Source organism: Pholcus phalangioides, unplaced genomic scaffold, assembly GCF_987345545.1.
Source record: "Pholcus phalangioides strain wild (caught in Gottingen) unplaced genomic scaffold, Ppha-v1.0 ptg000024l_1, whole genome shotgun sequence".
NCBI lineage: Eukaryota > Metazoa > Arthropoda > Arachnida > Araneae > Pholcidae > Pholcus > Pholcus phalangioides.
The window spans coordinates 13,526,331-13,548,781 of NW_028301616.1; the positions used below are offsets into that span (position 1 = coordinate 13,526,331).

At 39.6% G+C, this 22,451-nt stretch overlaps 1 protein-coding gene across 1 annotated transcript in view; it reads right to left on the reverse strand.

Annotated features, from left to right (window-relative positions):
- Nucleotides 1–21,449, reverse strand: part of LOC149068771 (potassium voltage-gated channel protein eag-like) — a 91,810-nt gene extending 70,361 nt beyond the window's left edge. The window contains exon 1 of the mRNA XM_089250907.1: nucleotides 21,207–21,449. Within this exon, the coding sequence (XP_089107033.1) occupies nucleotides 21,207–21,285 (79 nt within the window). The 5' untranslated portion in view covers nucleotides 21,286–21,449. The remainder of the gene's footprint in view (nucleotides 1–21,206) is intronic.
- Between the last annotated feature and the right edge of the window lie 1,002 nt (nucleotides 21,450–22,451).

Below are 22,451 nucleotides of genomic sequence, written 5' to 3' on the forward strand. Positions count from 1 at the left end.
TATATTATGTCGGTTTCTGGACACCCTGGGCAAGCGTTCAGTGAGCTGGTCATAGTGACGGACCCGGTTTCGAACCCTACCGTCGCCACAGTGTTGGTCGGCTAAAGATGGTTTACTGTAGTTCGTAACTTCAAGGCGCGCACGTCGTCTCAACAAAAAGTCTTACCGCAGAGAGCACAACCGGGTACAAAGATTCAATCACCAGGCCTTGTCTACACTCATACACAAAGTCGCGCAGCAAATCACTCGATTTGTCGAGCCATTAGTCGCAGAACACGTGCTGCGCAATTTTGCGTATGAGTGTCGGCGTGTTCTGCGACTTCGACTTGAGACTTTTATCTATGAAAAGTCGCAAAACACCCGATTTGTTCTGCGACTTTGTTTTTTAAGGAAAATTTATCTCACCACGTGTACTATCGCCCTTCCCATTTCAGCGGCAGTTCTACAGCATACCCCGTCTCGAATCCGGAGTTCTATCCGGCCCGTGAAAAGTGTATCGGTATGATACACACAAAATACGATAAACGATTTCCTTCAGAAAAATACGGGAAATCGGAATCCATACGGGATTTGCCATCAATCGCGAATTTTGGAGGAGTAAAATTGAATTTGAACGCGTCGACGGTCTTATTCAATTGTCTTATGTGTTCGCGCTATTAGTACAGCGAGTGATGGATTTATTTTGCGTGCCATCTGCGGCCAATAAACGATTTAGAAAGGAATGGGAAGGGATGGGGTTGATACTTTGCCAAGATTTTCACGATGTTGAAAGTGAAGACCAGGAGCCGGAAAGAAAAAATTAGATAATGTATATGAACTTTATTTTTATTCCCACGGAAAAGTAATATTTCAAACAGTTTTCTTGGCACGCTTACATGCATGTACAAAATAGAATGTATCAAACAAGTGGTTCGCGTCGTCAGTGAAAATCTGACTTTTAATCAAGTGCAACAATTTAGCTAATCAAGAAAAATCACAGCAAAAAATTAGAATGGAAAAAAATATATATATTTATTCATTTATTTATAGCCATTTTCATTCATTTCCATTTATTTCGTTTAGCCAAAGCTTTTGCCCCGAAAGCGTTAATAGTAATAATACAACACGGGGTGCGGAACGTTTTCAGTCCGCGGGCCAGATATGCGGTAATTCTGCCACTCGCCGACCATCTGACCCGTAATTTTACGGGACATTCCAGTATATAGTTTTCTTATTAGTATAGTTCTTATTTTTGTGAGCCAAAATTTTGTAGCTAAAATTTATTCAAAGGCGTTTTCGATATTCCAGGGGCCGGACAAGTGAAAAACCAAATTTTTCCTTTGCCTTCATTTGACTATTGTGGATCAAATTCTGAGTGAGTGTATGGGCCCCTGAGCTGGGATCTTTCGTAGGCCTCCTCCCAGTCAGATTTCTCACGGCCCCTTCTATAGTTAATTTATAGCCCGAAAAAGCCAAAAAATTATGAGAATTATCCCGGGCTCTTGTGGGGGCCATAGGTGAGGGAACCAAAATGCACGCATGGCCCTTGTAATAGAGTACAGGGGTGGCGCTTGGCCATGCTACCCATTGCGGCCACACGGGGCACCGCTTAAGAGGATGCTAAATCCGGAGTGAATGGGTAAAAAAAAATTCCATTGGCCAAAAAAAAACAAAACTGTCAGCTCTGGGGGGGGGGGGGGCGCAGAATCCGAAATGAAGGGCCGAAAAAAATGTTTTGTTAGGAGTTGTTTGGATAAATTGTGAGGGAGTGAGGAAGGGGCATGACCTTCTCAGGGTAGGGCTGACAGGGCTCCAGCTTGAGGCACGGGACTAAATCCTTATAACTTTTCTTTTTTCACTCTATAAATTAATTGTAGAAGGGGCCCCCGTGGAAAACCACGAAATATTCCCTGACGCAGGAGGTAGGGGCTATGGAGAGAGCAATAGGTACATGCCCTTGACCTTTCGAAGAACAAACAGAAAGGACAGTTGCGCTCCTTTTTAGTACCTCGAAGGTAACTTCATCCCTCTTCCACTAAATAAAATAATTCCTCGAATATTCCCAACCCCATCGAGAAACGCCGCGGTATTTTCCATAACCGGAAAGCAACAATAAAATGGCGACTGTTAATTCGCCTTTTCAACGTTACAATAAACACGTCATCGCCCGAGAAACAAACGCAAGGACCTTTCCAGAAAATAAAAAAAGAGGAGCTTATACACAGGAAACAAAGCAGCTGTAGAAGCCCCATCAACAGCACACAAAGAACAAATAAAGCTTAATCCCCCCACAAAAAAAAGTCTTAGAAGTGCTTCATTTAGTGCCGCCCACGCCAAGAAGCAGTAGTAGTAGTAGTAGTAATAATAGTAAGTACGTAAGTCGATAACTGATAAATCAATGAATCATCGACGCAACAACAAACGTTCCAACCTCGTAGAAAAAAGACATAGAAACGAGGCTTTCTATTGCGATATATCACGGGGGGGCAAACAAATATTTTGGGCGCCATCTCTTTTAAACACGCGCGCGCGAGTCATAATTGATCAGAAAAGAGTTCGCGTGATCAGAGTTCATTGATTTCTAAAAACAAAAATGGCGGGAGAGAGGAAAAAATGGGTCGTTTATAGTCGCTTGGAAATGGAAAAAGTAAATATCGATTCGGTCGCGCGGTATATCGTTCTAAACATTATATCGCAGTTGTTTTTCCCCCTTTCCGTAAAGTAATTGGTTAATTAGACCGCAATCGATTTCAGACAAGTCCAGAATTCGTTTTAAGTGAACTCTGATTATCCTGAAATGTAAATTGCGTGTCTGAAAGTTACCATTAAATTTTGCGAGATAACATTGTGAATACCGTAATGCGCAGTGATAGTCAATTGCTGGTCCGCGGACCGGTGTGGTCCGTGGGAATTTCCTACCGGTCCGTGAGAATTTACTACCGGTCCGCAGAAAATTTCGACCATTTGGTGTAGCTGTTACTGCCAAAGCCCGGAGTTGGCCGTATCGTGAATTGACCAGCCCTGTTGCTCCGATCAATGTTCGAAATTCGGGCTGTGGCCGACCCCTATACGTCGATCCCCATGATTCAGGGGTCACCGCCACGTTGGCGTATTTTTTTTTTTTTTCTGTGGTAATTTATGGCCATTGTTAGCCATAGTTTTGTTACTGCCAAAGCCCGAAGTTGGTCGCTTCGCGAACTGACCAGCCCGGTTGATCCGACCAATGTTCGAAATTTGGGCTGTGACCGGCCCCAATATATCGGCCCTTATACATCCCTATATAGATCCCCATGATTCGGGGGGATCACAGCCACGTTGGCGCATTTTTTTTTTTTTTTTGTGATAATTATGGCCTTTTATAGTTAATTTTGCCATAGTTAATTTTTTTTGCTGTCAAAGCCTGAAGAGTTAGCCACTTCGCCAACTGGCCAGCCTAATTTGGCCTTCCCGCTATATATCGATCCCTATACATCCCTATATATGGATCACTAAGATATCGATATTCAAATTACTTTGATCGTTAGGGTTGCCGTAGCTAACCTTAATAATTATGGTTAACTATGGCTAACTACAGATGACCGTAATTATCACAAAGAAATATGCCAACGCGGCGGTGACTCGAATCATAGGGACTGATATATAGGGCCGGCCAAAGCCCGAATTTCGGACATTGGTGACATGAGTGAATGAACGAGCAAGCAAGTGAACGAGTGAGTGAATGAATGAGCGAATGTCACTAGAGCGCTAGCTCGCTCACTCACTCACAAGGTCACTCAGTCAATAACTAAGTAGCTCATTCTACCACTCACTCACTGGTCGCTCCCTCTGCCACTCTCTCGCTAGGTCACTCGTTATATCTATCATTTACTCCTTACGCCACTCACTCACTGGTCGCTCCCTCTGCCACTCTCTCGCTAGGTCGCTCGTTGTATCATTTACTCCTTAGGCACTCACTTGCTCACCAGGTCACTCACTAATTCGATCGCTCTCTTAGCAGGCCGGTCACTCAATTAATGTCTAGGTCGCTCATTTACTGCCTAGGGCACTCATTCTGTCATCAACTCACTAGGTTGCTCACTCTGCCCTACATTCAATCACCTGGTCGCTCACTCTGTCACTCACTCAATCACCTGGTCGCTCACTCTGTCACTCACTCAATCACCTGGTCGCTCACTCTGTCACTCACTCAATCACCTGGTCGCTCACTCTGTCACTCACTCAATCACCTGGTCGCTCACTCTGTCACTCACTGACTAGGTCACTCATTCTATCATAAACTTATCAGATCACTCACTCACTTGGTCGCTCACTCTTACACGCTTACTCACTCACTCCGCTACTTCCTGGCAAAGTCGCTCACTCTGTCACACACACTCTCAATCACCAAGTCGTTTACTTACCGACTAAGTCGCTCACTCTGTCACGCACTTAGTCACCATTGTCACGCACTTACTCACCAGGTCACTCATGCTGTCACTCACTAGGTCACTTACTCTATCTCTAGTTCTCTCACTCTGTCAGTCTCTCACTCACTAGTTTGCTCACTCACCAACTCTAACCACTCACTCACTACTATATCATTTACTGAGTCACTCGCTCGGTCATCCCTCGCTCACTGACTCGAGCCGAACTGTTGTCGGTGAATTTTCCGTCGATCAAAAAATATATTCCAGAATTGGTGAAAGAAGTGATTTCTAAATCACTTTTAATAAAAACTTCTGAACAAATGACCAAAATAATTTCAGAATGAATGAGAAATAATTTCATAACTACCGAAAGAAATAATTATACAACTGTGATGAAGGATGTTTGCAATTCATGAAAATTCATAATTAATGAAAAATATTCCCATAAATAATTAAATACTTTCAAAATTGAAGGAGATTCATATTCAATGGAAAAATTATTTCTGAATTTAATGGAAAAATTATTTCTGAATTCAATGAAAAAAATTATTTCCGAATTCAATGAAAAAACTATTTCTGAATTCAATGATAAAATTATTTCTGAATTCAATGGAAAAATGGTTTCGGAATTCAATAGAAAAAAAGATTTTTGAATTCAATGGAAAAAAAAGATTTTTGAATTCAATGGGAAAAACTGATTTCTGAATTCACACTTAAAAAAAATATTTCTAGATTGCTGAAATTTCTTACTCAAAATAAAAGTAATTTCATAATTAATGACATTCATAACCAATGAAAATAAAATAAATTCAAGAATAATGAAAATTTTATAATTAATGAGAAATAACTTCCGAATTTATGAAATTTCAGAATTAATGAGAAATAACTTCGAAATTTATGAAATTTCAGAATTTATGAGAAATAATTTAATTCTGAAATTTCATGAATTTTCTCAATGAGAAATAATTTCCTATTGAAATAGTTTCAGAATTGATAAGAAATGGTGAAATAATTTCATAAATATTGCAAGAACCATATTTCAGAACTAAATAGGATTCATATTTAAAGAAAAAATGATTCTGGAATTAAAAAAATTCCTATTACATGAAAAAAATTCTATCAGAATTAATGAAAATTCATATTTTATGAAAAATAATCTCAAAGTAAGTAAAATTTTCAATCACCGTCCTGGTTCTAGGGGCCCACTTATTTATGACGCCACTAATCGAGTCTAGGTACCGCAGTATGGCTTCTTGGCCTACAGTTTCATGTAATGTGGTTCTGTTACCAAGCTACTAATTTTCGTTCGTGTTGCTCGCATAATTTATATTTTAACTTAAAATTAAGTTAAATGAAAGTAATTGTAAATAAATAACAATAAGGATATTTATACAAGGTGCCCCCATGAATTCGTAAATACTTTGAAATTTCATAGAAATTGAAGGAATTTGTATATTTTTGAATGCGGTTTGCGAAAAAGTTTTCACACGAGAAGGTGGGTTTTTTTAAATTGGTTACGGAACACAAAAAAAATAACGTTCAAACGTTTGTCGATAGAGGGCGCTGTACGAAAGCAACTCGCTGGAAAGGTGCAAATCCGAGTCCTATAAAATTCAAGGTGAAAAATTACCAGCTCATTTCCGAATTATTCCGGTTACTGGCGCTTACGTAAGGTTTTCGTTGTGATATTGGCACATTGGTGTATATTTAGCATTATTGAAGTGGTAGTTTTACCTCAGCCACAAATCACCGGCTGAAGCTTCACGAACCGTTCGGGCACAGATGGGATTGAGGAAAGGTTCAGGTCCAATTGCCACTGGCCGCTCTATCGACAAAAATTTGAACTAATTTGTTTTCTGTACAAATACATCACCCTTCGCGAGAATGACTTTTTCCGTAAACCGCGTTCAAACATACCTATATGTACTATCCAATCTGTACCATCCACTGTAGTTTAAACCACAGTAGAACACGGCCGTCATTAAGGAGGTCATGGGTGCAACGCCCCCCCCCCCCAGGAAAAAGTTGAAATGACGTTACTGCAGTAGAATCCGAACGATCCGGCGGAATGTGGCGGAAGGGCGTGCCGGATAGGCCGAAGTTATATAAATTCTCACTTCCGACCTCCAGTATGCCATTAAAAAACTCCATTTTAATGATGATTGATTGATTGATGACCGCTCACGCCCAGAGTTGTTGTGCAAGACAACTTTGATATATATTTGACAATAAGATATGAACATCCTATTCATATTTTATGACGTCTTGGTACAGGTCAGTACTTTATACAAAAATTTAATTTACCTTTATGCATAAATGTATGCATAATGTAAATGTTTGTTATGTACTGTAGTGTACGTTTTAAAAATTCCTTACTGAAAAAAGTCCAAGAATGTAAACTTTGTTGCGAGAATCATGTAAATAGCTCTTATTTTTGTCATTTGTTATGTCATTTTTCACCTGTAAATAATCTTTAAGAAACATGAAAATTAACGCATTCCTCTGTAAATATTAGCAATGAAAGCCAGGGGCTCTGCCACCGAACTTATCCCGTTGCTGAGATCTCTTCCAGCCCAGTCTGGAACGAAGTAAGTGCACCTAACAGTCTAAGTGTGTAGCTAGTGTTGTGCTTGATATTTCAATGCTGCCATCTATACTTCAAATTGTGAGTGAACTGTAATGATTGAATATTTGTTATATCTGTTGCTCTCTGTGGCGAGACTTTTTAACGGGGAGATCGGCTCGCATTCGCGCCTTGAAGTTGGAAACCACAGAAAACCAACTTCAGCCGACCACCACTGTGGTGCCGGTGGGGTTCGAACCCGGATCCTCGCGATGCGAGTCCGTCACTATGACCACTCGACCACCACAGCGGCTGTAAACATTAGCAAAGCGAAGTTTGGCGACAGCTCCGATGATTCGGCAACATCATGGCGCCAAGAGACTAGGCAGGATAGTTGCGAGCCCGAAAGTCGAGATTCTACTGTATTTATGAATTTATGTTACACCCTGTGGTTTCCATAATTACTCTAATGCTTTCTTTGTTTCTTTCTTTCAAACCGAGAACAACTCATATCTATCACAATCTATTGTGTGTGTGTGTGTGTGTGTGCAATTTACTACCTAGTAAGTTTGCCGGAAGTGTAACTGTGTGTGTACCTAACAGTCTGAGTACGTATGTAATGTTGTTTGATTTGTGCTGCCATGTAAATTTCTGAAGTGAAGTGAATGATGTGTTATGATTGTTTGTACTGCTTGTAGGTCTGTTGCTCTCTGTGGCGAGACTTTTTTTTTTTAAAGGGGAAGATCGGCTCGCATTCGGGCCTTAAAGTTCGGAATCACAGAAAACCAACTTCAGCCGACCACCACTGTGGCGACGGTGGGGTTCGAATCCGAGACCGACGCTAAAATACTAATGCTGATAAATATACCGATATCGAAAAAAAAGTAATGTCTTATAATAACGATTTTCTGCATGACTCTACTCATTCAAGAAATAAACCAACGCTATAAAAGCAAGTTAAACTTAAATATTTTAATACAAATTTAATTTTTAAGTGATTTCTCACCCATATTTTTGCATTAAATTAAACTTCTGTGACAAAAATGTTATCTGTAGGGGATATAAATTACACCACGTAATGGAAGACTAATTTAAGATGAATGAGGCATAACTGCAGCACACGTAAAATTGAAAATGAGGTGGACGAATATACTCGGGGTAAACTTTCAAGCGATTCAAAGTATTTTTTATTACTCAGAATTTTTACTAAACTATTATATACCAGTCATTTTTTTCTCTTTTTATTCAAATTTTAGACAAAATTTGCAACGATTAAGTAACACTGTACGAATCGAAGAGTAATTTAGAGCCGTGTTTCTCAACCTGGGGTCATATTCTAAGATATTCTAAGTGGGGGGAACACGGGTAAAAATCAAATGGAAGAGGAGCCACGGCAGGTACCTAAGGGGCCGCAGAGAGCTTTGAAAAAAAAATTCAAATATCAAGAAATGAAGCTTTAAAAAAGGGAACTATTGGTTGGAAAAGAGGTGTGACTACGTCAGAATATAGCAGAATTTTTGAAGCGCTTACGCAGGGCCATCTTTTCTTACCCGGGACAGGGTCTTTTCGGGCATATCCTGGCGGCTGATGATAGTTGTCTTCTATAATAACAATAATGAGATGTGGTGCTATGATTCATTTTTAAAGTATGTAACTGGGTAGATTGGTATTTCCAGTCCGGGCTTTTGAAAGCTTCCAGCTGATAGTCCTCCGGGAAAACCTGCCCCCCCCCCCTCCCGAAGAGCATCACTATGCTCGAGAGCCCATGGTACTGTTAAGATGGCCTCACCGGTGGCCCACTTGTCAATTGAAGAACTAGCTACACAATGAGATCTGGTGATATGATTTTCGAGTTTATGTTTTCAAATAACATTAACAAAAACATTAAAAGGTTCTTCCAGTTAATGGTCCTTAAAATTTCTGGGGACATGCACCTGAGGCCCATGATGCTGAGATGGCCCAGCATAGAGCACCACCCACAAGACAATTTTATCCTAGGTGATTCGGAGGTTGACCTTATTCATAAAAAAAGGAAATTCGCTATAAATTTACTCAATAAGAAGAAATATTATACAGTATCATTCCTGTATGAGGTGTGGGCCCTGGATAACACTGGGGGGAAAACGATAAGAAAATTTGGTTCAAAGGGAGCCATTATCTGAAAAATGTTGGAAAACTCTGATTTAGAGTTAATGAAACTTAAACATAAAAACATTAAAAAAAAAAAATCGAAAATGAAGTGGACGAGTATACTCGGGATAAACTGTTAAGCCATTCGAATTTTATTTAAAGTAATTTTTCATTTCAAACAACTTTTACGAGAAGCTATTACATAGTCATCTTTCAAATAAATGGAAGGTAATTCCGGAGTATATACAACGTGTGATAATCCTCGGTTTTATTATGTCCCATCGACTGGAAACCGATATCAAAACCCAGAAGAATGTGCCACGTAATGTCGAAACTTTCACTCCATAAATATTATGTTGCACATCAAGGAGTAATATTCCCCAACTTATAGCATATTTTTTCCGCTCGTCGAAAAAATTGTAAAAGAAAAATTAAATAAAATTTTCCTCAAGAAAATAAATAAGATAAGAGAATTTTCGCGAGAAAAGATGAATAAGCTTCCATAAATAGAGCAAATTTCTAGGCCACGTTTTTTCTTATGCCGCGTGAAAATTATTTCGCTATTCATTTTAACTTCTTTTTTCTTTTAAAAGCAAACATTTCACGTAAAAATACGAAAAAAAAAAAAACCGACCATTATGTACGAAAAAGAACAAATTTATTCAAAGCAAATTACTTCTTCTTCCAGAAAATTGCATTATTAAGCATTTTCTTTTCGTTTTTTTTTACAATTTTTCCAGTGTTGGTTGTTTTATTTTTGGATACTTGTAATAGTCGTTGATAATAAAAGCAAATTTGCTGATGTGTGACTTCAATACTCGACGGATACTCACTATGTATGTTACTGCCAAAGCCTGAAATTAGCCAGTTCGCCAACTGGCCACTTTCGTTGCAAATTGGCCGAATGTCCGAATTTCGAGCATTAGCCCGAAGTGGCCGGAGATCCTTAGTCAAAGTCCGGTAACAAACGATATGGTTCGGGGGGGGGGTGTCACCGACAAATTCGCGTATTTTTTTCGTGATGATTACGTCCACGTTAGCTATGGCAACCCTTTAAACCACAGTCACGATGCGGTAATCATTTTTGCTTCAAAATTTGGCAGAAAATAACTATGTCGTCTAATATTTTTTTTATAGTTTTTCCTCTCAAATTTCTTTCTTTTTTCTCTCTCGTCACTTGAAGCTAATCTAATACAGCTGCCATGTGTCACAGCCGCTGTGGTTGTGGAGGGGGTCATGGTGACGGACTCGCATCGCGAGGATCCGGGTTAAACCCAACCGTCGCCGCAGTGGTTGGTGGTCGGCTGAAACTGGTTTCCAGCGGTTCCCAACTTCGAGGCGCGAATGAAAGCCGATATTTCCGTTGAAAAGTCTCGCCGCAGCGAGCAACAGGCCTACAACGTTACAATTATTCATTCATTGCGCTTCACTCGCTACGAGTCGAGGGAAAAAACTCATAGTTGAAAAAATTCATTGCAGATGGCAGCACTACACATAACAAGCATTACACAGAAACAAACTTCACGGAAGGTTCACTACATACACACACATTCCAACATGTACCTATTCCTTTAGAAGTTCCGCAGAGGAATATGGACGAGGTGCATGCGTGTCTGGTTCAGTAGTAGATTCATACAATGGCTTTTAACAGCTGGCCGATGCGAAGATATATTTTGGAAAAGAAAGAAAAAATTTAACTGCCCCTGCGGGGAATCGAACCCACGCCCTTTCAATTTCCGGGTAAACACCCTAGAGCACTAGACTACAGAGGCAACGACCATCTCAATCTTTCTTTGGAGCTCGTGTGCACTGAAGTGGACCGTACATGGACGGTCAGACCTAACTCGGGCCAAAGCTCACAATTGCTGACATTGCCACCAGATGGCGACTTATCCGAGGATGATGCCACTCTCCGATATCAATACGAAGGTTTTTAAAAGCTCGCTGATGCGAAGATGTACAGGGCGTACATAAATGAATATCCCCAACTTTGCAGGGCATTTGAAGGAAAACTAAACAAAGTACAAACTTGCTCATCGGAAAAGGGTCATTCAAGTATTAAGTCAGCATCAGGGGGGGGGGGTTTCGGATTTGCTGACTTGTGATGACGGGGGGGGGGGGTTGAAGGTTGCTCACGTCATCAACCACCCCTTTTTGAAGATATGAAATATTCTAAGCTGCTGACGAAATTTTGCTGACGGGGTCATTGTTTTGCTGACAAGGGGGGGGGGGGTCAAAAATGGCTGAAAATCTGCTTACGTAATACTTGAATGACCCTAAATCAAAAATAACAGTTGAAAGTTTAAATTCGACACAGTTATAGGTGTTCAATGTGAGCCCCTTTAGTAACACGAAGGATATCGAGGCGGTACGATAACTCATCTCACACTCTTTTCAGCAAGTCTGGTGCGACGGGTTGAAAGGCTGCAGATATGCGTGTCTTAAGTCATCGTCATTTGGTAGCAGTGGAACAAACATCTAATGTTTGATGTAGCCCCAGAAAAAAAAAAATCGCACGGAGTGATGTAACAATGCTGCGAGGAGGCCATTGATGAAGAGTAAGGTCCTGAGGTGCTCGGCGACCAATCCACCGGTGTGGCAATTTGTCATTTACAAACCCATGAACAGGTAAGTGCCAATGGGGTGGTGCGCCATCCTGCTGTAGAATGAAATCCCCCGATTCTTCTTCTAACTGTGGCGAGAAATGAACCACATACGTTACTGTTATTTTTGGTTTCCGACGAACAACGAGTTTGTACTTTATTTAGTTTCCTTTCAATAGCCCTGCAAAGTTGGGGGATATTCATTGACGTACACCCTGTATTTTCCGGGGCGTTCACCCGGAAAGTGAAAGGACGTGGGTTCGATTCCCCTCAGGGGCAGTTGAATTTTTCTCTCTCTCTCTTTCCAAAATATATCTTCGCATACGCCAGCTATTAAAAACCTTTGTATGGATAGCGGAGAGTGACGTCATCCTCGGATAGTAGATTCATCACTGACAGCAGAATCTTATCCTTCCACGGTTGATTACTGACTGGATCGGAGAATATTATACAAATACAACGCCACAACAGGCAAATTGCCCAACGAGGTGGCTGACCCAAGAACATCATGGATCCCCGAGTCCCTACCTACTACTGCTACACCACACATGCACCCCCCCCCCCCCCGCGGAACCCCCCAACGAATCGGCACATGCGGGAATGTGCGTGTACGTGTAGTGCAACCTGATGTAAAGTTTGTTTCTTTGTAATGCTTGTTATGTGTAGTGCTGTCATCTGCCCCCAGTTTTACTAACTATGAGTGAAGTGTTATGATTGAATGATTTACCGTTGTAGGACTGTTGCTCTCTGTGGCGAGACTTTTTAACGGGGAGATCGGCTCGCATTTGCGCCTTGAAGTTGGGAACAACAGAAAACCAACTTCAGCCGACCACCACTGTGGGGTTCGAACCCGGATCCTCGCATCACGAGTCCGGCACTATAAGCACTCGACCACCACAGCGGCTATACGTGGGTATTTCAACGACTACAGAACTTTGTCTTTATTGCCACTGGGTACCAGTTGGCTAGGCACATTTCTGCACGCCGCTGATTGCAGATGTTGCCAAACGGGAAGGGTAGGTGATAATCCTCTCAAACAAATGGGACAATTTCTCACTAAAATGTTGGCCAAAAAATAGTTTCAAAATATATTTTCAAAAAATAATTTAAATAAGAAGAGACGAATCCCGTTCACACGGAAAAGCAATCGATTCGATTTTTAATGGCTTATTTCGGGAGATTAGATTTCCTTTTTTTTTGGGGAGGGGGGGGGGGGGGCGTTTAAGTACATATACGCATAAATGGGGTTCTTCCCGGTTTATTTCTCGCCGGTAAATTAGGTTCTCTCTGCGTTATTTCCTTTTTTTTTTGGAACCGGAGTCGTTTATGTGTGGGAATTTCTCCACCATCTTGTGGATGAAACTACGCTAATAATAATACGAAGATGACGTCTCTTGCTTTGATTGCGGCCGTTTCATGACCTGTTGACGTAAATGACGGTCGTTCCCGATTAGATTGACTTTTGCGGTTTCATTTGCATCGAGTGGTTATGATGAGCACCCCCTTCCCCCCCCCCTTTTTTTTAAAGTTATTGCCTCCTTTTAAGAAATATTGTGAGATGCAATTCATACTCGATCTACGTGGTTGTCAATTACCTAACATTTTGAGGTATCCGACTACGTTCGAGAGCACTTTTCTATAATATTGTTCAGGAGTGTGAACTTTGATAACATTTCTCTGATAGAAAGTGCCCCAAAATGGTGAAAACAATAATAAGTTTTGGACTACCTAACTTATTTTCTATGAAAAAAAAGTCATTTTTTATGCCAAATTTTCAGCAAAATTCATGTAATATTGGAAACCATTATTGCAAAAAAATTCAACGAATGGAATGTTTTGTTATTTTCACAGTATATTTAGCTAGTGATGGTGCAGGTTGCGAATCAAAATTTAAAGGATTGTAGGGTATTCTCACAAGTTACATTCAAACCTGTTAATGTACGTGTGAATTTTTTGAAATTTCATTCTACATATCCGTGTCAATAAATAGTTCAGCATTTATAAAAACAGTATTCAGCATTTAGAAACAGAATTCAGCATTTAGGAACAGAATTTAGCATTTAGAAACAGATAGATAGAAACATTAGATAGATAGCAGCCGTTAGGTGGCGCTGGTACGAGCGACTTCGGTGGAGATATGCAAATGATAAGGTTATAAGAAAACTTGCACACTCCTCATCCGCAAGCAGTTCACTGTTGTAAACCGTGTATGTGAAATTGCTGCATTCTGCCGTTACTGGATTTGTGACTCGCCTGCAATGTGTTTTTCCCTGTGGTGGTGGTCATGTGGGACGCATACTGCTGTAATGAACGATTTGGAGGAATTCTGTTCGTTACTTGCGTATCTTTTCTGGCACTTGTGTAAGTCAGCGCCATCTATCCGTTTTTGTTTTTTTTTTTTTGTTATTTTTCCATCTCTGTCTTAAAAATATTCCCGTGACCTAGCGACGCTAACCCTTGCAAACCGTTTTCTATTTCGGTTATTTTTTTCCGATTTTTATGAATTTTTAAAGTTTCTACGGTCTTTTTACCCACCCTGTATATATATATATATATATACACACACAGTCGAATCCCGTTATAACGAACTCCAACAGACCGGAGAAATCACTTTGTTATAACGAAATTTCGTTATAAAGAAATCCCAAGGTTTTGTATTGTTTCCTATGTGAACTCATCAGGCCGATTAGAAAAAGCGTTCGTTAAAACGAGATTTTTGCTATAACGGTATTCTTTAAAACGGGATTCGACTGTACATACATAATCTTGACTATCCTATTCGATTAGGCACCTCTGAGACAAGCCAGAGAGCTAACTAAGAATAACTTTGACTATCCAACTCGATTGAACACATCTGAGACACATACTGTAGACCTATATTCATCCTCAACCGAGTTGAATATTCATCTACCAGAGACTTCAGGTGACGGAACGTCCAACACGCGGCTCATAACCGGGATAAAAGCGGCCTAATAAGCATTTGCTGTGCTATATTGTATTATTATTAATTATTTTACAATATCTAACCACAAGAAATAAATACCGTATATACTCGTGTATAAGCCGAGTTTTTTGTGTGGAAAAATTCGTTCTTCAAGTGGGGTGGAGGGGGGGGGGGGTCGGCTTATACTCGGGTCAGTTTTTGATGACAAAATATCGACCCCCGCAATCAGTAATCATTTTTGTAGGAGGCATTATTGGTATGAGATATGTTCAAACCCCACAGAACCAATAATGTCAAAGCCGAGGCAAAGAGATCGAAAATATCATTGGCTTTAATACCAGGTGGGCTAACGGCGATTGTACAGCCTTTAGATGCGAGCATGAACATGCCTCTCAAAGACTACTACTACTTCACCAAACACCAACTCTGGCCATATCGCTATTTACTGCCATTAGTGAGATGGGTTGGAAGTGAAGGCGCTGTCTATCGGTGGTCGCCTCGAGTTCGTTAGGGAAAATAACTTACCTATTTCCTCCCTTGGGTTCGAACCCGGGACCCTGACAACAACCTTCGCGATGGTAGACGAGCATCTTACCACCATGCCACTCGGGCACTACCCCCTCAAAGACTGTTTGAGTAATTTGGGGGATCGAAGGGATGAGTTCCGATGGTAAAACTACAAAATAGTGGTGCCTTGAAGAAACCCGACATTGGCCTAGTGTGCCAATGGGTACAGGAGGCGTGGAATTCTGTTTCTGAATGAAATTATCATCCGATCCTTCAAAAAGTGTTGCATCAGCAATGCGATGAACGAAACTGAAGATGATAGCGTCTTTGAAAGTGACAATGGAGATGACAGCCCAGATGAGGATAAAAACAAAGATGCCGCTCCCCCATGGATTACGATGAGACTCAGAAGAAACGGATTAAAAAGTTTGTGAATCATTTTCTATTGTAAATTTCCGTAAGATATTCATTTTTCATGAAAATATGAGAATTTTTTTTTTCTCTAAAATGCACGGATTTTTTGGGGGTCGGCTTATACACGGGTTTTCAATTTATTGCGGTTTTGGTGGTCTTGAAGTGGTCCTCAAAGGTCTTGAAGTGTGGGGGGTCGGCTTATACACGAGTATATACGGTATATATATATTTTTTGAATATTTTAAAACTTTCGAGTGTCGTTTGTCACCAATTAGAAGGAAATGGAGCTCCTCTAATTAATGTTTTTACTTAAAAAGGTAAATTCCGCTAAAAAGTGCTCTCTTTTATAACTTTTTTTTTTACCATTTTTCACATTCTCGATGTGGCCCCAAAACAGTTTTTCATCTCCCAAACGCTGCCCGAAAAAGATGTTTCTTCTGCCAATTCAGTCCAGAAAGCCAATAAAACGCGTCGCTGTGAATAATAAAGCCACATCCCAAAGATTTTCTCAAGAAATCGGATCGAAAAAAAAAATGTCCGAAATAGTCGAATCGGTCATTCATTTCCTCCCCACTTTGTAAAAGTCCCTTCACACGGAACACCCAACAATTCAAAAATTCGCTCAACTGTCAGTTTTCACTTCCAATCAAGAAGATAGATGACACCACTTTAAACACGTAACACGCACGATCTCAGACATTCTTGTAGGGGAATGTCGTATATATACTCGCGAAAAGCACACACACCACCGAGACTCGTGTCTCTCTCCTTACTTCAGGAACAAAACATTTTCTGAAGTGGCATTTATTACACGTTCTTCTACTTCTTGATTCCACTTCTTGGTCTCCAAAAGGTTGAATAATTACTTTTTGATAATTCGGAAAAGAAAAAATTCGTATTATGGGAATGAGAAGTAAATTCGATTCCCGATAAGTTGAATAATATCTGCTGTCGAAGTCGAAGTTTTCACTCATCCCCAGAACATTTTTTTCGTAATTTTTAGTGTGAAAATTTTTCCTCAACTCGAATTTTTCTTCGTTTAAGTCGAAATTTTCGGAAATGAACGAAATTGAAGTAATGACATTTAGTAATAAAATTTAGCATTTAGAAACATAATTTAGCATTTAATAATAGAATTTATCATTTAGCAATAGAAGTCAGCATTTAACAATAGAAGTCAGCATTTAACAATAGAAGTCAGCATTTAGCAATAAAATTCAGCATTTAGCACTAGAATTTAGCATTTGACAATAGAATTTAGAAACAGAATTTATAAATAGACTTTAGCATTTAATAATAGACTTTAGCATTTAATAATAGACTTTAGCATTTAATAATAGACTTTAGCATTTAATAATAGACTTTAGCATTTAATAATAGACTTTAGCATTTAATAATAGACTTTTGCTTTTAGAAACAGAATTTAGCATTTGCCAATAGAATTTAGACATAGAATTTAGCAGATTCATTTAGCGGATTAATTTGTCTGCTTGCAAAAAGTGATCGACGTTCTCACGAAAAAAGGACAAAATAAAGAGAGACAGTCAAAAATCACTGCATTTTTTGACAGAAGATAGTCATACACATTACAATAGAAGTCCGTTATAACGACAGCTCAAAATCACGATCGAATCACAGCTCAAATCAGTCGAACTAACGATAATTCGAAGTTTTTCGTCTACCGCTGCACATTCGATTTATCGAGATTTTGTTGTATCCAACGGAGTGATCAACGAAAAGCATTTGTCTATTAAATACACAATCTATATACATGGTGTTCTCTTGATGGACCGACAAACTCAGAGGGTTAGTAGGTATCAAGGTGGGGGGAAATTGCAATGGGACAGGGTGTCGCAAACCCCGCTGAGAGGGTGAAAATCGTGCGAAAAACGCATGCAGGCTCTGCGTCCAGAGGGGACGGAAGGTGGATGTTAGTTGATCGCTGAATGCGTTCGTGGGTTCGCTCACCATATCTGACGTAATCAGCGTCGCGAAACGCGTGCGCTGGGGTAGGATCACGCGCTGCGGACGACGTAAATTGGCGCTGTTATGCGGACGTCATCAAAAGCATCCCTGGTATCTCCGAGCGCGTCCGGGAATCGTTTTTACGTCGTTGTAGATCATAGTTTCCCAACTTTTATTGTCCCATCTCCCCCGTCTTCAGAAATTTTTTTTATGATATCGCCCTTAAAGCAATCTAACCCACAGGATCCTATGCTATACCCGTAGCTTCTAACGCCCCCTGGAACATTCTATCTCCCTCCCCCCTCCCCAGGGGCGCGTTAACGAACACGTTTGGAATAACTGTTGTAGACTGTGCAATGACGTCAGCGTCCGCGACTTCCAGCAACTGTTGTAACAATTAAATAAATCTTTTTGTAGTTATTATTGTACTTTTTGTCGTTCCAGCGTGAACTCCGAAACCTACATGCGTTTTTCGTGGTTTTCACCCTCTCAGCGTCGTTTGCGACACCATGTTCCATTGCAATTTTTGTTCCTTTTGATGCCTAGTAACAACCCTCTGAGTTTGTGGGTCCATTAACAAAAACACCCTCTATATATAATTGATTTTCTGCATATACTTTTTTTTTTTTAAAAATGTGTTTTTATATTCAATGTTCATGTATTTTATATTTTATATGCATAATAATGCACCCGACATCGCCCAGCCCCCTCATCCGGGCAATGGCTAAAATTGACAATGGTCGATAGAGCCTGGGCGGTGCACAGAATGAAATGAAATGAAAAATGTGTATAAAATTGATTTTCTGTGTTGTGTGTGTGTGTGGTTTTTCTCCCATATATACCAAATGGAACCCGACTTGAACGATCGGCTACTTTAAAAGTTTGTCAGAGCTGGGAAAATGCCCTAAATTGGCGAAAAGCTGTCGGGCAACAATGGTTTCTCGGCCTCAACAATCACTTTCGGAATGTTTACTTGGGTTACCACGGTTCCCTAACAACGCGTTTCAGACATGTATATGCCTTCACAATTGTTTGTCTCTTCTTTAATCCTGTCAGTATATGTACAGTATAATAGTTTATATGTACAGTATAATATAATTATAATAGTTTATAATGGTTTGTCACTTTTCCAATCCTCCCAATAATTGAAGCAAACCCGGTCAACACAGCGTCGGGGTTTTATAGCTAGTGAAACGATCTCAATACTTGTAATTACTTCATTTGCGCAAAGTCCCTAAAAAACGGATGTTTTCTAGCCAAAACAAACTTGCCAACAAAGTGATATGTTGTCAAAACATAATAACTTTTCATCATTGATACTATCTCGATAAATATTGCATTTAAAAAATATATTTAAATATTGCATTTAAAAAATATATTTAAATGCTTTTCACGGAGCAAGTTTAGCATTTCACTAATTCGAAGTTTTAGCACACAGACAGACCCAGTACTGTATAAAAACGAATACCTTTATGTAAATGACTCCTCAGAAAAAAATTACACACATTTTAAGCAACTGCATGTTATTGTGCAAACTTTTTTGTGATGAGAAATACGATTGTTATAATGTTAACGGGGGTTTCGGAGACAGTCTCGTGAACAAACAGTTTGAATGACCCTGGAAAGCGTATATAAAGACAAATATCACATTAAATTCATAAATGCTGTAGGACAATAGCAATTGGTGTTTCCATATAGATATCAATCATTGCTATAATGTTTCATACATAAATATTTAATATTTATATCAAAGCTGTAGAGAGCGTGGATATTCTTACAATATTCGCTTAATTCATGAATTTTTGGGAGTTTTCTAGAAAACATGATATTTTTGCAATCGTTCCGTAGAGAGTGTATGTTACGGTGAATGCGATAAATAAGATTGTTATACTTAATAACCGCTTGGTATGCATATTTACCAAACATTTTGATAAGTTTGATAAATTTCCCTAAATTTATCACTTTTACTGCCGGCGATTATGTATGTCTAAGCGTCGCGTAGTTGGTAAATGATAAGTCGTACTACTATATGATATATACTATACATGACAATTCATACATGAATTGTGTCATTATATCGGGGTACGATCACAAAATTTGTTATCACTATATCGGGATCCGACTATATTCATCACACATAATAGACTCGTTTGGAATTTCTTTTATATTTATTAAAGTGACCAATAGCACTAGGGTATTATGCATGATCGCAGATAAAGGCAATAAACTTCATGTATTCGTCGAATTTACCAACGACACTTGGTTATTACGCATAATCGCCGGAAACGTGATAATGTTTTGGGTACTTGGATGAAATTTACCAACGAACGATTGGGTATTATGCATAACCTCCGATAAAAGTGATAATTTTTCGGTATTATCGCTATTTTTTTAGTATTTATAAATTTGCCAACGACGCTTGGGTATTACGCGTATTCACCAGTAAAAGTTATGAATTTATCAGACTTACCAAGACGATTAGTAAGTATGCATAATTACCGATTATTATGTATAATAACCGATTTATAACACGGTAACATATATATCGTAATTCAAAGTGTTTCGTAGACCATTGGTCGCGACTAGAAATATTCCAAGAGTTCCGTATAATGAAGGTATCAATAATTTATGAGTTCTAAAAGGTCACGAATATTTTCCAGATGATTCCTAGAACATGTTTCGTAACGGCAAAGGTTCCCCTCTAGAACTTGAAAGCTGTTTCAAGGGCTCTCTAAAACGTAAGAACAATGAGCTACAATTTCGTAACACATCTTAACGGGGAACCAATATTTCAATTTTAAAAATTCTACTTGCGAAAATATCTGATAACAATCTCAAAATCTTCAAAAATTTCATTCGTTAAAGTCAGCGTCATAAAATGTCATTATCCAAAAACAATCAATTCGTGGTAATGGCGTAAAAATACAGCGATCGCCATTGTATTAAACGACGCTCAAACACCAAAAAAACAACTATTTATCATCAATGTTTGTAACCGATCCTAGCTATCAAAACATTGTTAATTTTGTCAGTAATAATTAATTCATAATCAATAAGATTCTAACAATATAACAAGACATTTCTCAATCTTTAACATTCGTGGAATCCTCAAAAAAAAATGCACAGTGAACCCCTAAAATTTCTCAAAAATTACCAAAAATATTTACTGTTTGAATTCATTATAGAGATGCCCTAAATTTCGGGGGGCCCTGGTTAAGAAGCACGAAATATAAGCATGGCCCTCCTTGCTATTTGCATGGGCTATTTTCCATGGGCTTCCTTGCAATTATTCTATGTATCAAAGGGTCTGTTACAGACTTTTAAACTTCGGATTTCGGTTTACATGAAGTTGCCAAGAAGTCGGTGCAAGCTCGATAACTTGCAACTCTGCATCCAAAAGCAACAATTACGCAAGTGACAAGTAACAAAAAACGCGCTATGTAAATCTAATAATGTAAAATAAACTTCGGTAAACAATCTGACGGCCCGGAAAACTTTGCAAAGAACCCGTCGGGAAAAAAGATCGATGTCACTGAGAATATCGATAGAGCCGGGGGATCGAAACTGGAAATGGGTCAGAATCTGGGACTTAGAACATCATCGATAGTCGGTCTTTTCTTATGGTCAGTCAGGGACTAACTACACCGGGCGCGATAAGATCGCGATACTTTTAATACAGCGGGTAAATTACTCACATAATGCATTGTAGCGCCGGATAATGTTTTCCAGGAAGGTGTTCTGGGGCGCGACGAGCCCACGTCGTCCTCCAGGCATCGTTTTTTCATCCCTTCGTAGGAGAGGCACCTGTTAAACGTTTCTGATGATGAATCGACAACAGACGAAAAAACGCGCCCAACACAACATCCATCCACAAAACTACACCCAACACACACACTCACACAACACTGAACTCTTCGGCACCCAACAACTGACTGACGACGCTGCCACCGACCACAATACTCCGAAGCTAAATAATCGAGAGTATAAGATGGAGCTAAACAACAAAAAAAAAAAGCATGGCGGCGCGGCTCGCGGAGCTCGATGGGTGGCGCGAGCAGCGCCGCAGCGAGCAGCATGAATGCATGCAACAGAGTGGTGGTGGTGCTCTCTTTCTCTCCATCTATGATGATGATGACCCATCCTTTTCCCAACCCTGCTATCCTTTTTTAGCTGAGAGGCGGCGAGCACTGTTCGATCGAAGACAACCCGAAACCAGAGCGAGCGCGACAAACACACACACACACTACTCTTGATCTTTTCTTTTCCTGTTCGGGACTATTTTGGTGACATGATTTATCAATATTTAATGTAATCATTGTCCGGGAATGATGGTGGGGGAAAAAAACAGCATCACCATCATCATCACTCCGCGATAAATTCTGGATCCGCGAGGAATCAGAGTCCCGTATTACGTGACGAAAAGAAATGCAACACCGTGGCAGATATAGATGAGCTGTGCCGTGGACTTGGGCCGCGAAATATCAAGGATTATGACACCTTGATATTATACTGTGATTTTGACATCACGACAAAGTCGTAGCTTGAAAAATTTCCGTGGACCACAGGTCCTTGAACAGGACCTTCATTTCTCAAAAAAAACTTTACATGGCTTCTTATACAGTCTCAAATTGTTTGCCCAGCGGATATCTTTGCAACCGTTGACTTTATAAAAATAGTTTTTTATCAAATTCATACAGTGTATTATTACAGTCGATTCCCGATACAACGAACTCCAAGAGACTGGAGAAATCAATTCGTTAAGACGAAATTTCGTTGTAAAGGAATTCCAGTATTTTGCATTATTTAATTTGTTAACTTATCTAAGGAAATATATAAGTGTTCGTGAAAACGAGATTTTTTTCACTATAACGGTATTCGTTAAAACGGGAGTCGACTGTGTTATTATTATCGTTATTATACAAATGCAATCGAATCCCGTT